At 43.7% G+C, this 17,586-nt stretch overlaps 1 protein-coding gene across 4 annotated transcripts in view; it reads right to left on the bottom strand.

Moving 5' to 3' along the window:
- The window catches only part of ARHGAP17 (Rho GTPase activating protein 17), a gene marked incomplete at its 5' end in the record, with an annotated part of 86,795 nt that overhangs the window by 10,928 nt on the left and 58,281 nt on the right, over positions 1 to 17,586 (bottom strand). For 3 of the 4 annotated variants that reach the window (XM_079718643.1, XM_079718644.1, XM_079718642.1), the window contains 6 exons: positions 5,232 to 5,395; positions 7,780 to 8,013; positions 9,699 to 9,858; positions 11,192 to 11,283; positions 13,760 to 13,873; positions 15,694 to 15,774. In XM_079718643.1, the coding sequence (XP_079574769.1) occupies positions 5,232 to 5,395; positions 7,780 to 8,013; positions 9,699 to 9,858; positions 11,192 to 11,283; positions 13,760 to 13,873; positions 15,694 to 15,774 (845 nt within the window). The remainder of the gene's footprint in view (positions 1 to 5,231; positions 5,396 to 7,779; positions 8,014 to 9,698; positions 9,859 to 11,191; positions 11,284 to 13,759; positions 13,874 to 15,693; positions 15,775 to 17,586) is intronic. The other variant, XM_079718645.1, reaches the window with a different exon arrangement.

The following is a 17,586-nucleotide window of genomic DNA, read 5'->3' on the forward strand; positions in this document are numbered from 1 at the left end:
TATCCATTTCACGGTGCAGAAAACCGAGGCTCAGAGAGGTCAAGTGTTTGTAAAAGGTCACACAGCCAGTACGGAGCAGAACAGAGGCTCACACCATGTCCTGTGGACTCCTTGGACTCTGTTTTCCCTCCTCCTCCTTCCTGCACTGCCTGGCTTCCTGCTCATAGGGACCAGGGTTCAGGAATGAAAAGAGTATAAAGTCTACTCTATTGGCCTAGAACTTCTGATCCCAGAACTGGGAAGACCTTTTCCCACAGAAACAACCAACCAGCTGACAAAGGAATCTGGGATATTAGCCGCATTCTGGTTATCGTAAGCAACTTGAAAAGAAAAGTTTCTAGCTCTCTGTTCTAAGCAATATTAATTATAAATTCATATTGAATAAAAGATCATTCCTGACATTTAAGGGAGCAGAGGGAATTAGAAGAGGAAGCATGAGAGTAGCGTGATAAGGCTCAAGTCCCACACTGGCCACGTCCAACGTGGAGGCCAGGCTGGGAGAAAGGCAGGCCTTGTCTGAGGCCACCATGAAGGTGCTGGGAGGCTGAGCCAGGGTGGGGGATGGCACACAAAGGATCAAACTGAGATCTATGATTGCAGGAAAAAGGAAGCAGGAAAGACTCCAAATGGGGCTACGAAGGAACCTCAACCTGAAAGCAGGGCTCTACCTGGAATCCAGGTAGAAAAGACCTAATTTTCCTTGTGCACCAGTTGGGATACAGATGAAGGTGGTGGTGGCTCAGAGGAAAGCCTTCTTAAGATTTTTCAATAGCAAAACTGTTATTTATTCTATTTCCCCAGTCCTGGTTACAGAGGAGATATTAAAGTGATATGGACTCAGAAATATATCCTTTGCCCATTTTTCAATTGGGTTATCTGGTTTTTTTTTTGCTATTGAATTGTATGAGTTTCTTATATATGTTGGATATTAACCCCCTAACTTGACTGTGGTAATTATTTCACAATGTATACATATATTAAGTCATCACATTGTATTGTACATCTTAAAAGAAAATGCAACATGGGATTCTGGATTGATACTGGGACAGAAAGAAAACTTACTCAGAAATCTGGTCAAAGCCTGAAGTTTAGCTAATAATATTGTATCAGTGTTAATTTCCTGATTTCAGTAGTTGTTCTGTGAGACAGTAAAATTAAGAGAAGCTCAGTGAAGGCTATATGGGCATTTTCTACACTATCTTTGCAACTTTCCTTTAAGTCTAAAATTATATAAAATTCAAAAAATTTTTAAATATATATGTCATTTCATATTGAAGATTATCCATCCTCCGATACATGCAGTTGGGAGTTAAGACAGGGCACCATGGTTCACATGGAATTTAATTGGCTTTAGAAGCATTTTCAGTAAATCATGTCCCTTTCTAGACCAGAGTTTCTCAACCTCAGCAGTACTGACATGTTGGGCTAGATAGTTCTTTGTTGAGGGGGGCTGTCCTGCACATTGTAGGATGTTTACCAGCATCCCAGGCCTCTACCCACTAGATGCCAATACCACTCCCCTCCCTGCTTGTGACAACCAAAAACGTCCCGGACATTGCCAAATGTGCCAGATGGTGGGGGACAGCTAAATCATCCCAAGTTGTTCTAGATCTAAGAGGCACTTGGGGCTCTCAGACCACACATATTTGAGTGCCCTCTCTGTGACAGGCACAGGACAAGGGCTAGGAATACTGGAGTGCATGAGACAGGTAAAATCCCAGCTCTTTAAGAGCTACTAGGGGAGCCTGGCAATACGCTAAAAAACAAATTTAAAAATTTCAGATGGAGGAAAAGGCTCTGAGAGAAATAGAGTGATGTGACAGAGAATAATTTATGTGAGTGGTGGGGTCAGCAGGTGGTCATCAGTTCAGACTGGGTGGTCAAGGAGGGTTCACCAGGGAAGTACTCTTTGAGCTGAGACCTGAATGATGGAGGAACCATGTGTGGAGCAGAATAGAGAGAACAGAAATAAATCCATGCCTATACAGTCAAATGATCTTCGACAGGGTACCAAGAATACACAATGGGGAAAGGATAGTTTCTTCAACAAATGATGCTGGGAAAACTGGATATCCACATGCAAAAGAATGAAATTGGACCCTTATCTTACACAATACACAAAAGTCAATTCAAAATGGATTAAACATAGGACCTGAAACTGTAAAACTCCTTGAAGAAAACACAGGGGGAAAGCTTCATAACATTTGTGTTGGCAGTGATTTCATGGCTATGACCCCAAAAGCACAGGCAACAAAACAAAGATAGATGTGTGGGATTACAACAAACTAATAAGCTTTGGTACAATCAACAAAGGAAACGACAGAATGAAAAGGCAACCTACAGAATGGGAGAAAATATTTTCAAACCATGTATCTGATAAGGTGTTAATTTCTAAAATATATAAAGAACTCCTGTAGCTCAATAGCAAAGAAATGAAAAACCTGATTTAAAAAAAAAAAAGAAATTAAAAAAAATTTATTTATTTATTTGGCTGCACTGGATCTTAGTTGCAGCACACAGGGATCTTCATTGCTGTGTGTGAGATCTTCGTTGTGGCATGCAGGATCTTTAGTTGTGACATGCAAAGTCTTAGTTGTGGCATGTGGGATCTAGTTCCCTGACCAGGGATTGAACCCAGGCCCCCTGCATTGGGAGCACAGAGTCTTTAGCCACTGGACCACCAGGGAAGTTCACCAACAATCTGATTTTAAAATGGCCCAGGGCTTCCCTGGTGGCGCAGTGGTTGAGAGTCCTCCTGCCGATGCAGGGGACACAGGTTCGTACCCCGGTCCGGGAAGATCCCACATGCCGCAGAGCGGCTAGGCCTGTGAGCCATGGCTGCTGAGCCTGCGTGTCCAGAGCCTGTGCTCCGCAACGGGAGAGGCCCCAACAGTGAGAGGCCCGCATACTGCAAAAATAAATAAATAAATAAATAAATAAATAAAAATAAAAATAAAATGGACTAAAGGGACGTCCCTGGTGGTACACTGGTTAAGAATCCACCTGCCAATGCAGGGAACACGGGTTCGAGCCCTGGTCCAGGAAGATCCCACATGCCGCGTAACAGCTAAGTGCGTGCGCCACAACTACTGAGCTTGTGCCCTAGAGCCTGTGAGCCACAACTACTGAGCACATGTGCCACAACTACTGAAGCCTGCATGCCTGGAGCCCGTGCTCCACATCAAGAGAAGCCACCGCAGTGAGAAGGACTCACACCACAACAAAGAGTCGCCCCTGCTCACCACAACTAGAGAAAGCCCATGCGCAGCAACAAAGACCCAACACAGCCAAAAATAAATAAATAAATAAAATAAAATGGACTAAAGACTTGAATAGACATTTCTCTAAAGACAACATAAAAATGACCATCAGGCATATAAAAAGGTGCTCAATATCACTAACAATCAGGAAAATGCAAATCAAACCCAAAAAACGACATATTACCTCACATCTGTTAGAATGGCTAATATTAAAAAAAAGACAGCAAGTGCTGGTGAGAATACGGAGAAACTGGAACTCCCATACACTATTTGTGGGAATGTAAATTGGTACAGCCATTATGGAAAACAGTATGGAGGCTCCTAAAAAAATTAAAAATAGAACTACCATATTGATTCAAGAATCCCATTTCTGGGTATTTATCCAAAAGAACTGAAATCAGGATCCTGAAGAGATTATTTGCACATCCATGGTCACTGAAGCATCATTATTCACAATAGCCAAGACATGGAAACAACTTATATGCCCATTGACAGATGACTGGATTAAAAAAATGTGGTGTATATATAAAATGGAATATTATTTAGCCTTAAAAAGGAAGGAAATTCTGTCATATATATAACAACATGGACAAACCTTAAAGACATTATACTAAGTGAAATAAGCCAGTCACAGAAGGACAAATACTGCACGATTCCACTTACATGAAGTATCTAAAATAGTCAAACTCTTAGAATCAGAGAGTGGAATGGGAGTTGCCAGGGGCTGGGGGTATAGAGTAGAGATGGGGAGTGATGGAGAGCTGGTATTCAATAGGCATAAGGTTTCAGTTATGTCAGGTAGCTTTACATCATTGTGCCTATAGTACAATACTGTATTGTACACTTAAGAGTACCGTACTGGATACTGTACACAAATATTTAAGAGGGTAGATCTCATGTTGTGTTCTTACCCCGATAAAATAAAAAAGAAGGAACCATGTGAAGATGTGGGACAGAATGTTCTGTAAGAGAACACGTGTGGCAGCTCTAAAGAGGGAATAAGGTTAGTGCACTGAGGGGCAGAGCTCAGACCAGCGAGGCTGAAGTGAGTGAGGGGGCAGGGGAAGAGCTGGGCTCACAGGCGGCCCGGCCAGACCACGTGGCCAGGCCACGCAGGGTGCGTGGTGGGAGGTCTGCATGGAAGGCACTGGGGAGCTTCAGCCAGGATGACATGCTCTGCTTTGTGTTTTAAGGCTACCCCCTGCTGGAGGGCATTATGCTGAGTGAAATAAGTCAGACAGAAAGACAAATCCTATATGATATCATTTATGTGTGGAATCTAAAAAATACAACAAACTAGTGAATAAAACAGAAAAGAAGCAGATTCACAGACATAGGGAATGTACCAGTGGGGAGAGGGAAGGGGGAAGGGGCAAGATAGGAGTAGGGAAAAAAAAGGAGGGGTTATTATGGGATTACATGAAATCATTTGTGTGAAACTTTTGAAAATTGTAAAGCACTATAGAATTTAAAGAACCCTTCATTCATTTAAAAAAAGAAAGAAAGAAAGAAAAAACAGCCATTTCCCTGGCTGCTGGGTGGAGGACCACGAGGGCATAAGTGGGAGCAGTCCAGATTACATGTAAATAGGGAACTAGAAGGCCCTGATCCCAATCCAGAGGGCACGAGTGCTCCCAGACTCACGAAGCCTGGCTGGGACAGAGGCCAGGCTGTGGCAGTTCCAAAACAGAGCGAGGGCTTGGAGCACCAGATTCCTGGAAAATGGGGGCGTTTCTGGAGAAATGACTGTTAAGCTTTGTAGCTTGAACATATTCTTAAATGTCTGCTTTCCTGCTCCCCATTTTTCCATCTCCCTTTAATGATTCTTTTCCTTAACGACTGGTTTTTCTGCTCGCCATTTTATAACAGACATGGAACCATCGGAACAAGCTTCTCAACCTGACCCCTGCACCGACCCAGGAAGGTTTGCACATCCCTCCCCAAGGGTGCAGAGTAAAGGTGGTGACTTACCTCGGCGCACCGTGTGAGGGCTTGGGCCGGCGGAATTGTGCGTAGGGCCCACAGAGAGCTGATGGGAGCCGCCAGTGGCCTGGGCCTGGCTTTGGCCGGGGGCCGCCTGACTGCTGTTTCTCCCGGGTGCAGGTGCAGCCGCAGGATCCTTGGGCTTTGGAGGACTAAGGGAAGCAGAAGCCAAGTTAGATGTCAGGCACTCCCAGCTAGAAAAGCTAAACATGCTAAAATATCAGATTCCAGCTAGAGTTTTCACTGCAGCGGGCAAGGAGGAGATCTGAAATTTTAAATAGCTCACACTGGGTCTGTGAAGCTAATATCTGGTGCCACACAGGACCACATATTTTATGAGATTCATGGCATCAGACTATCTTCCAACTACTCTGCCACTTAAATATCATGATAGAGGCCATTTCAAGTTCTAGTGTGCTTGCACTTAAATTGGGCAGTATTTAAAAACATGAAAGGGTTTTTGGACTTCAAAATAATGCGATTTTGTCATATACAATGCACAAAACTAAGCAAATGCAATAGCAAAATACTAACACTACTCTAAATTACAAAGTGCTCAATTATTACCAATAATTTGGACTTCAGGAAGGAGAAACTCTGAGAGGCTAAATGATTGCTCAGGGCCCAGAGTTGGTTAATACTGGGGTAGGGATCAGAGCTCAGGCTTCCTAATTCTTGGCTCAGAACTTTTTTTTTTTAAGTTTAAAAAATTTTTATTTTTTTTTTTATTTTATTTTTGGCTGTGTTGGGTCTTCGTTTCTGTGCAAGGGCTTTCTCTAGTTGCGGCAAGCGGGGGCCACTCTTCATCGCGGTGCGTGGGCCTCTCACTGTCGCGGCCTCTCTTGTCGTGGAGCACAAGCTCCAGACGCGCAGGCTCAGTAGTTGTGGCTCACGGGCTTAGGTGCTCCACGGAATGTGGGATCTTCCCAGACCGGGGCCCGAACCCGTGTTCCTGCATTGGCAGGCAGATTCTCAACCACTGCGCCACCAGGGAAGCCCTGGCTCAGAACTTTTTATACTGAACTTTATAGCTACAATTTGTCAAGGTCACCAAAGAGTAAATGGCATTAGTGAGATGTACACAAAAATATCTACAGAGCAAAAGAACAAAGAGCAAATTGATAACTGACATTCTATTTGTCCTTCTGCAGTGAAGACTAATTATTGTCTTAAATAATATATTTAGCCTTGATTAAACAAATTGAATGCTACAGGTAAATGGAAATGTGTAAGAGTTTGCTAAGACTTTTTTTTCTCCAAGAAAAAGATTTAAGCCCAAACAAATATATGTGTGGTAGCAGTTACGGAAAGACCAACGTGGAGCTTACGACGTGCATGTGAAGCACTAGGGAGTTTGAAGCCTTAGATATTTTTAACCAAAAAAGTGAATTTCCTCAAATTATACGGGTAGAAAGGTATTCAGGAATGCACAAAGTCCTCAGAGTTCAGCTATAAGGATTTAACGAGATTCCGATCTCCTAAGCAGCTAGCTTCACACAGCACGAGGCACTCTCTCTCCACCCAAAGAAGAAGAGGTGAGGGAGTTCTCCCAAGGCAAAGTCACCTCTGGGCGGAAAAAAAGTACACGATTAACAGGCCATCCTTGTTTTATCATTTATTTTACTTTATATATAATCATTTAGTGCTTTATAGGTGGCCACGGTAGACCAAATGCAATAAAAATGTTAGCACGTACTAGAGGGGCTCATCTTTTACAGCAGCTGCCAGTTCTGTACGACCCGAGATACCACCTGAAGTGGCCTCTGGTGGTCATCTGCCTAGGTCAGAGTGGAGAACTGAATTTGTGCAAATTAAATAAAGGTCTCAACTTCAAAGGTATTTTTCCTTTAAGTTGCTATATATTCTTAGTCCGCTCCAGGTGGTTAATCAAAAGGTGAAGCAACAAAAGAGCTTTTTAAGAAAACCTATCATCACATTTTCTACCTTGTACTCATGTATCACCTGCCCTACAAGACTGAAAGCCAGGGGGTTGGGGGGATGCTCAGTATAGCAGAGACAGCACATATTATTCAGTACTCAGTTATTCAGTAAATCTGATTGGATGAATGGATGGATGGATGGATGGATGGATGAATGATAAATGGATGGACGGATGAATGAATGGATGAGTGAGTGAATGCCAGGAATATAATAACTTCACTAACTTGTTGCATTCAAATGTTTACTAGTTAGCATACTGAATGACAACAAGCAAATGGTACACGAACAATGAGTACACATCACACAGGTAAGAGAGGCTTATAAGATTGCTAGACACTTATCGGCTTCTGGCTTCCAGCCCCAAAGCAGTATGGTAAAGAATGCAAACAAATGTTGCTTTCTTTTGAAAACAGGAAAGGAAGCAAGCAATTTGCAGTCTTTTTTTCCATCCTTTGCCAACCGGAAGAGTGAAGGCAAAGCTGGTTCACTCCATGCCTAGTGATCCTTGGGGCATGGAGGCCATGCCCACAGGCCAGCGCCTGCAAGAAGGCTGGGGTGTCTGGCACCCACTGCCAGCAGATGCTGGCCTCCTTACCTGCTGTCGCCCGGGCTGGGCCCCTGCTCCAGTATGCCCGCAGAGGAGGGGACAGTCCCACCCCCTGTGCTGCTTTCGGCCCTAGAGCCCTGGGGAGGGGGCTCTGGGCCCGCTGGAGCCAAGGTGCTGCCATCTGTGGGCGGGAGTGGCGGCTGGAAAGCAGGGGATATGTGCTTTCTATTTAGGGTGCCACCCCGCCGGTGAGCCTGGAAGTCCATAAGCTTCACACCAAAGCTACACAGAGAGAAGAAACAGTCAACAACACACCATGCGAGCCGACTACTGACACAGAAGCCCATGGGTCCTTGCGTGTAAAACCCCACACGCAGGGACAGCCACCCAAGTTGCCCAGCATGCAATGAAGCGGCAAGGACCAGATTAATGGTCACTCCTGTTACCCAGGCAAGCAACTCAAGTGGACTTTAAACTTGGACCTGGTACTCATCGATGCCCTTTCTCAAAGTGGGTATGAGCAGCTGAAAGCAAATGGGCAGCCTTCATCTTGAGTAAGTGACATCATGTTTGTGTTTTTATTTCCATAGTACGATGTACAAGGCAATTATCTCGAACCTGTGTGTTTGGGCATCAAGGTGGAAGCTGAGTGCAGAAGTGCCACCAGTGGCAATGTAAGGCTGTCACATCACACTGCCTCTTAAGCTGAGATGTACAAACACTGGTCTGTGCGTATGCAAAGAATGTATCTGAAAGGATGTGTAGGATTGGAAAAATAGTTGCTTTGGGGAAGGGGATGGTGGTTGGAGGACAGGTTAGAAGGGATATTCACTTTTCACTGAAGCCCACTGGTGTATGAACTTCAACACTTTTTTCCAGTTCAAAAAATAAAAAGACACATGGCTCCCTGAGCTTGTGGCTACTGGGTCAGTTGGCGGGGGGAATCCATCCAGGAAGATGGCTAAGAACTGTTTATTGTGTGCTAACTAGACCCATAACATTCCATTTTGTAAGTTAAAATATATAAAGGCTAATTCTGTGGAGGACAGAGTTTGTCATCAGGAAGCACTTCCGAATGTGGGAATGTGGGTTCAGAGAAGTGACAGAATAGAAAAGTAAACCTTTTTCCTTTGCTATGGGTTTAAAAAAAAAAAAAAAAGGCAAAACAAAAAACAGACCACACTATAAGATTGGGCAATTAGAATAAGAGCTTGCTGTTTAGTTTTAATGTAAAACTATTTTCAGTAACATTAATGCATGTATGCGAGAAAAGCACATGACTTCTAACTCAGCATTACTGGTGAACACAGTGGCACTTAAGCACACATGTCGGATAGATTGGCATCTGAAGGCAAAAATCACAAATAGCCTTAACAACCTTTGAAAATCCCACAAATCACCCAAGAAGCCTAGCAATAAAGACTAGTACTGTCTCTCACTAGTCCAACACAGGCTTTTTTTTTGATTCCAGAATTGGCAAACACTGAGGTTTCTATGGTTGGCTTCCAATGAGGGGCCAGGTTATACTAAGAATATATGTCTTCAAACACCAACTCGCACATGTCACTGTGAGGGGTGGGTTGTTCTCACATTCACTCCTGGACAGACGTCCACAATACTTAACATTTTTTTTTCTTTTTCTTTCTTTTTCCCCAGTCAAGTACATTTAGGTGAATTTGTAACATGTATGTGATGCTACCGTGTAGGGCTTATCAGAGACCACCAAGTAAAGCTTGAATGTGTCAGGTATGATTGTTAACTGACAAGCTACACACCTACTTTGGGGTCAGATTAATGTTTGCAATGGACTAAAGCAGAATTCCTGAAACTAGCTGGACTCTAACAGGCCTGGGTGCAGGCCACTCCCCAGTGGCAAGGCCACTGAGGCAGGACCAGGGATGGTGGGCCCACCGACTCCTCTCCAAGCCATCGACTGCCGGTGTGAAAGTCAATAGCTCTGCACACACCTCTCCTTCTTCAGCAGGTCCCCCTCCATCACCGCCATGCTGGCAGGCCGCTTCCTCTCCAGGGTCCCCGAGTCGACAGAGTCATTTCCAGTGTGGGATGAGTGATTGGAATTTGGGGTGGTGAGAGGTACGAATGCTTCTGAAACATTAAATTCCACCTCTGCCAGAAGAAAGAAACAAGTGTATATGAGACACAGGGCACAGGGGCTGAGGGAGCTTGAGAACACCCCACTGGAATAGGAGCCTCATTCTTCCATCCACAAGCCCCTCACTGTTTCACAGGTGGAAGCCCCGGGCACTCTCACCTTCTTAAAGGACAGTTTACCAAATCAGGGTGGCGGGTAAAATAAGAAAACCAGAAATAGGGGAGGGGGTATGATTCAGAATCCAAGTCACACAACTCCCCTGCTTTCCTTTTTGTTAAAAAAAATATGGAATACAGAAGAGGAATGTGAGCATGGGTTCTACTTATCTGAATCATAAAAAAATAAGATATTTACAGCTTGATATTAAATAGAAATAAAAGGCAACATCAATTCCATACTGCCTATAGCAGATTTTGAAGACTCGTTTTCTCAAAGGAAATCTTGACAGAATGACAATATTCATTCATCCATCACACATTTACTGCGCAACCTTACATGAGTGGGGCGTGATTCTCGACGGCGGAAGTCAGTGGTAAAGAAAAGATGAGCGTGTCCTGGCCTCATGGAGCTTACACGCCAGAGGATGATAGCAGGGCTGCTCTGGGCAAAGCTGGGGTGGGAGGTCCAGACTCCCAGCACTTGCCCAACCAATACCCGCAAAGGGAGCCACGGAACCTCTGAGGATCCCTGCATATTCAGTGTCACCTCTTCTATAACGCAATCCCTGGCACTTTGTGCCCAGCATGAGTCGTCAACTCATTCCCCATCCATCTTCCTTCTAATGTGCCATGTGTTACAGTTTCTCTGATGAGGAAGCCTCCTTCTCCAGTGACCAAGTTCCTCCAGGGAAGACAGCATGTCTTACCAGCAAACATATGCGCCTAGGGAGTGTCCAGTATACACTGGCTGAATGAATGAATCCATGTTGAGTGAAACAAAGTGAAATACACAATAACGTGGCTACTGCTTTGTCAAAATATGAATGCAAATAGTCTAAAAAGAAATGTGAAAAAGTGAAGCCAATTATGTAATCATGAAGGGATTACTGAAGTATCTGCTTCTTTAAAAAGATTTTTTTTTTTTCGGTACGCGGGCCTCTCACTGTTGTGGCCTCTCCTGTTGCGGAGCACAGGCTCCGGACGCGCAGGCTCAGCGGCCGTGGCTCACGGGCCCAGTTGCTCCGCGGCATGTGGGATCTTCCCGGACCGGGGCACAAACCCGCGTCCCCTGCATCGGCAGGCGGACTCTCAACCACTGCGCCACCAGGAAAGCCCCTAAAAAGATTTTTTATACTATTTTTGTCTATTATTGTGCTTTTGGAGTCAGTGAACTCGGAGTGGCAGTTACCTTCGGGGAAGAACCAGTTGGCGTGCTGAATGATGGGTTCAATGACAGCAACCACGTGGACGGATGTGGCCGCTGCCATTTCGGCTAGCGTTCTGCAAAGGAAGTTCACAAAGTTAAAACACCTCCCCTAGGCAGCCTCTGATTTCTGCAGGTTGAGTCAGGGCAATTCAATTTTTTATATCAGAAGGATAAAACATTTAAGTACGAATGCAAAAATTAAATGCACAAGGCCCTGGCCTAGGGGTGTGGCAGTGATCACCCAGGAAGAAAAATTGCCCTCACTCAGCTGTCTCTTCTTAGTCTGTGTTGTGATAACAACTAGGCATAAGTCAGTGACCAACAGTGTGCCAGAATGCTGGTTTTCAGTTGTTTGGGGACAGGGTTGCATTTACCCACTGGCACAGTCCTTCCCCTGGGAGTCATCTTCTAAGTCTCCAGATCACCACAAACCCATTCTGCCTAGAATGCAGCCAAGCGTATGCAGTGTTTCAGGGTGCCTCTCATCATCAGAAGACCTGGGCCCCCGCATTTACACATATTATTAAGGCTGTCACGCACGTATGTGGACTGGTCCCAAGATGCATGTTCAGAAGCTGACTGTGTCCGAATGGCCAGGGCCCACAGGAAGAAAATAAAGAAGAATCGTTGTTCCTGCTATTGAGGGGCTCATATCCAGTTCAGAGTCAGAACACGGGAAAGCAGACAAGCTGCAAGGGCCTGACATTTACTGAGCACCTACCATGTTCAGAGCCTCAGATTCCTCCCTGCATTTAATTTTTACAACATGGGGACTGTTCTGAGGCCTTATAAATGAAGACACTGAATCCCTGATAGGCTGGATCCCATACCTGACTGCCCCAAACCTATCTCCTCCCTCATTTTAGCACTCTGACCTCTCTTTCCATTGGGGAGAACATTTCCACCCCAATTTCCAACCAGGTGAAAGTTCTAGCTCCTTTTAAGTTCCAGCTTAAAATGCAAGCTCTGCCTGTAAATTACCCTCCCCACCCGTTCACACTTCCCTCTGCCCATCTGGATTCTGATCCCTCCCGTACCTTAGAACCTTAGAACTGGGGAGGAACGGTCCACTTGTGTTCTTTGCAAATTTTTCTTTTTGAGGAGGTACTGTTTGTCAATTGATTTCAAGACCTTTTTATATATCTGGATATTTTTTGAGGAACTCCTAGTTTGTGAATTGCCATTTATTTAAGGAGCTTTCTGACTTACAGAAATTTCTAGCTGTTATAGAGCTAAATCTATTTGTTTCCAGAACTGATTTTATGTTTATAAAATTCATTTATATCCCAAAAGCTAATAAATATTTACCTGCCGTGTTTATGTTTATTTATTTATTTTTTAACCTGCCATATTTATGATATCACTCTTTATATTTACCTCTTTGGTCTTCCTGGAATTTATTTGCTATAAGATGTGATGTACTATGTAGTTAGCTTTTATATCCACTTATCTTTCATTTGCTTTATGACATTGGATCTTTGTAAAGAATCTTATAAATACTTTCTGAAACAAGAGTGAGCATACACGAGGGAATGAATGAGTTAAAAATAGAAAGATTTTGATTCAGAAAGTCCCTGCATTTTTTGATGGAAATTTGAACCGCTCATGATTTTACAAAGCTGAACAGCAGTGACGGGGGGCAGGGAAGGGTGGTGAAGCTTAAGGACAGACTCCGTGGGCCCCACCATTTCCCTGCTGTGCAACCTTAAGCAAATTATTCGTCCTCTCTAAGCCTCAGCATCCTCATCTGCGAAAGTGAGGACAAAAGCACCAACTCCAAAAGATAACTTGCGAGGATTAAATGGATCATCATAATGCCACCAAACAGAGCAGACAACAACGTGATTTCCCAGACGCTTTCTAGCTGACCTCCCTGATCCCTCTCCTCCAGTCAATCTACAGCTCTCAATGCGAACAAATTATCTTTCTAAATGCAATTTGATCAAGTCATTCTTCTGCCGAGAAATTCTGATGCTCCCTTCCCCGCCATGACCCGTAAAATAAGTTCCTAACATCTCAGCAAGATACGTGAGGCCCTTCCTAACCTGGCTCCAGCTCCATAAACCTCAGCCACAGCCTCATGGCCCCTGTGCTCAAGTTACATGAGACCACATGATTACGCTCCCCCCCGCCCCCACCCAACATAGAGACCAGGCCCTTTCACACCCGCTGTGCGGGGCTCATTCAGGTCCCACGCGTGGGAAACCATTCATCCATCAGCCCCTCAAGTGCCATCGCCTCCTGAACTTCTCAACCTGAGCTGTGTTCCTCCTTTATAACATCTGTGATACATAGACGTGTATGTGGAGCTTATCACTGCACTATAGCCGTCCACCTGCCTGGCTGCCCAGGACTGGGGCCCCTTGAGGACTGGGACAAGGTCTCCTACACCTTTGTGCGACCAGCATCTGGGACAGGACCCAGCTCACAGCAGTGCTCCGAGAAAGTCAGCTAAAGGGAAAGATCAACTTCAGAAGTGAGTTACATTTCTATTGTTCCCATCAGGTGGAAAGAAGTTACAATAATAGGATATGGGAAATGATTACTCACCCTTCATTTTTGGCCCATAACAAGTTAGGGCCTAACACGATTGCAATGTTGCTGGGAGTCATTTTATTAATGTCACTGGTCTGAGCAAGCTTTGCAAGGAACTTGATTAAATACCTATGGAACAAAAGAGAAGGGGGAGAGCATCTACTCTGAAATATCTGGAGGAATAGTATCTCCCTGCCCGGGGGGCGCTCAGCCCCAGACTGCTCAGGTGCTAACTGCAGGGTGTTAAATGACTAAATCCAAATCACGCTCGGGTTAAGCGTGTGTTCTTTGTTTCATGGAACAGATAGTTTAGGGCTTGAAAGGTGAAAACAGGTCAAACGTAAACCTCAAAGATTCGATCTCTATATGTTGTGTATTTCTAATCCGTTTCTCCTTTATGCCCTATCTATCCCGAAATAGATTATACTATGATTAACAATGGGATCAATGTTTTTAATACAAACATAATAAAAAAAATAGTATAGGTATATTGCTTAAAAGAAACTGTATTTGAAAATGCTTTAGGCTGTAATTATGAAGATATCCAATCTATCATATAGATATACTCTCTTATGTACAAGAACAGCACTATAAAAGCAAAAAATTAAGGACAACCCAACTATCTACCAATAGGGGGCTGATTAAATAAATTACAACATAGCCACACAGTGGAGTACTATGCAGTCATATAAAAGTAAGAAGTACTGATATGGACAAACCTACAGGATGTATACTAAGCAAAGAAAGCAAGGAGGAGAATGATGTATATAATATACTTTGCCATTTGGTTTTTAAAAAAAGTGAAAGCTGTGAGAGAAAGAAATGTTTGTACATATGTATATGTATATGTATATTTGATTCTATATGTATCATCTCTTGCTGACAGGATATATAAGAAACTGAAAAAATAGGTTGTGTCTCAGGAGAGGAAGTAGGGTGGCTAGGAGAGAGGAAGAGGAGAGAGATTTTTTCCACTGTACATCTTTGAACTTTGAACCATGGGAATGTCCTCCCTATTCAAAAAACAATTAGTAAAAATTTTAATGAGTAAGTTAAACAAAATAAAAGGCTAAATCCCAAAGTAAAAGAACTGTAATTCAGTTTCTACCATAAGACACTAAATAGGCTAAGAGTATCTGCAATTCCAAGCTGGGTGTGTTAAATGAATCAAATAAGGAATATTATAAATATCAATGCACTCATAAGGCAAAACTGAGAGTTAAGATATTAAAAGAGAATGTTTAGCTTAGCTTAGTGACAGGACCTAAGACTGAAATTAATGGTCAAGTGGCATACCAGAAATTTCACCAGCAAAGTATTTGTCATTTTGGACCAAATCCTCTCACAACATTTTCTTTGGTTTTAAATGACTTTGTTACCTGGGGCTACCTTTTACCCTTCTCTCTATGCTTCTTCAAAGTTATATTTTAAGTCAAAGGGAAAATAGAGGTTAAATCCTGGAAATTTATTCCATGGTAAAATTTCCTAAAAACATAGTCATTCCATAAACTAATACATAATCTGCATTTCTTGAAATTTTATTTAGTAGGATGATTTGTGCTCTGCTTAAAATAAATTATGTAGCATATATGAAAGATATTACAGAAAGTACAGCTATTGTTTAATTTTTGCCTTTTAGATACTGGACAATTTAGACTCCAAATCCAACATACTGTCAGTCAACCTTTCCACAAGAATTTTTTTCTCCAATAGCTGCAACAATAAAATGATCAGGCAACTTACCTATTAATGCCAGACACAATCAATGTGCTTCAGATGCATCACAGTAATATACATCAAATCCCATTCCCAGCAAACCCGAGTTACTCTCCAGAGCCTTTTTTTTGATGTGCCAAACATGCTTGAATTAAATGGCCTCTCTGCTGTGGATTAAACCATTCTTCACTGTAGCTTGGTGGCTTAATTTGCAGAATGCCAATCATACATACCTAAAGTTAACAAAATTTTGTGGTGGCAACTTCTGACATGTTCTCCATAAATCCTGAAGTTTTTTGTCTTGATCTTGTACACTGAGAAAAAAAATTTATTCATAACCATTTATTAATACTCATTATAGGAATACCTGTGTTCATCTGCTATATTAACAGCGATGCCTCTACTGACAGAGAAAGCACAGCTGGAAAACAGCACAGCGGGAGTTCCCTGGTGGTCTAGTGGATCAGATTTGGCACTTTCACTGCCATGGCCCGGGTTCAAGCCTTGGTCAGGGAACTGAGATCCCATAAGCTGCATGGTGCAGCCAAAATAAAAATAAATAAATAAAATTTTAAAAGCCCATTTTTGGCTAAAGAAATTTGAAGTCAAATACTAACTAACATACTCTGAGCAGTTAGTCAGCCTTGCCAAGACTCAGTCTCCTGATGTGCCAAACTGGGGATAAGAATGTTAATTCTGCCAAGTGACCGTGAGGCTTCAGAGGCAGAACAAGGAGGGACCACCTAGACCAATGCATGGCGCACAGGAGACATTCTGAAAATTCTGTCTAGAAAATGTGCCTCGGGGAGCCAGATGCTCCCAGCACCCAGACCCCTGGGTCTCTCCCTGCTCTCAGTACTGCTCAGAGGCTCCAGGCCAAGAAGCCCTTTCTGTTGTGAAGCAACTGCAGGAAGTCTTCTGCTGCAGAGTTTCAACGTGCAAGCTTTCACAGGCCCAAAGAGCCTGTAAAGCAGAGTCAACTCTGCCCACCAGCAGGACAGAGTGTTCGAAGTTGCCCACACGACACGCCTTTGGACTTAAAACCTCCTCCACAACTGAACCAGCCTGCAGAGCTTCGGGTAGGGGTTAAACATGATTATACTTTAGAAGCTAGTTGACGTGTCACCGGGAGGGGATGACAGTTCTCAAGTGTAGAAGCGACACACCAGTGGACGGATACCTTCCTTTACAGCTTATTTCCTCACAGGATGAGTTTGGGAGTCTCAGAACAGAGAGGAGAGTCAAGGCCTAGGAGAAGCGAAGGAGCCCACCCAATACGAGACCCTAGAACCCCGACCTGACACTGAAGGCAGGTTCCATTCCTTCAGCCCCACAAACACAGGCACTCACGGCAGGCCGCGCCCTGGGCTGGGGTCCAAGGACACAACCAGACCAAGGACTTACTCTGACTTTAAAATCCTCACCACCTACCAGGGACAAAGTCTCTCAGTCCACAGCTACGGAGAAAAGCTCAGATGCCTGGTTCAAGTGACAACATAAAGCTCATCGGAGCACACAGCTTATCTGATGGGAACGGGTGACTGCATCTGAAGACAGGGGGGAGGAGTGGAAGGGCAGGGGAGATGTGTTCCTCTTCCCTTACAGGTGAGGAATTAGGCACCTCCGAGTGAGAACCGGGAGGGACAAGTTGACAAGGAGGTGGGCTGGTCGGCTGGAGAGGAACCTCTAGAACTTTTGCAACAAGACGGCCTTGCCTAAACCAACTACTTCCAGGCAGACGGAAGCTGGGAATGGAGGGGAAGGGATAAACAACAGGAACTCCAGCTTTGGGGCAGAGAGTTCTGGGTCTGAATTCCAGCTCTGCCAATTATTTGATGCCATTCCTCCCCCAGCCTCAGTTTCCTCATCTGTAAAAGGAGGATAACAACAACTTCTGCCTTTTATGTCATTAATTATGGGCTACAAGAAGTAATGGGCATAAGGATTACTATGGTACTCAGCACTCAGTAAGTGCTCAATAAACATCAACTATTGTTACTGATAATGGTAACATTATATCATTACACAGCTGACTTCCCACACAGCTGTAAATACACTATTTTAATGTTATTATTAGTTTTATTTATTTATTTATTTATTTATTTTTGGCTGTGTTGGGTCTTTGT

Source organism: Hyperoodon ampullatus, assembly GCF_949752795.1.
Source record: "Hyperoodon ampullatus genome assembly, chromosome: 14".
Classification (NCBI taxonomy): Eukaryota; Metazoa; Chordata; class Mammalia; order Artiodactyla; family Ziphiidae; genus Hyperoodon; species Hyperoodon ampullatus.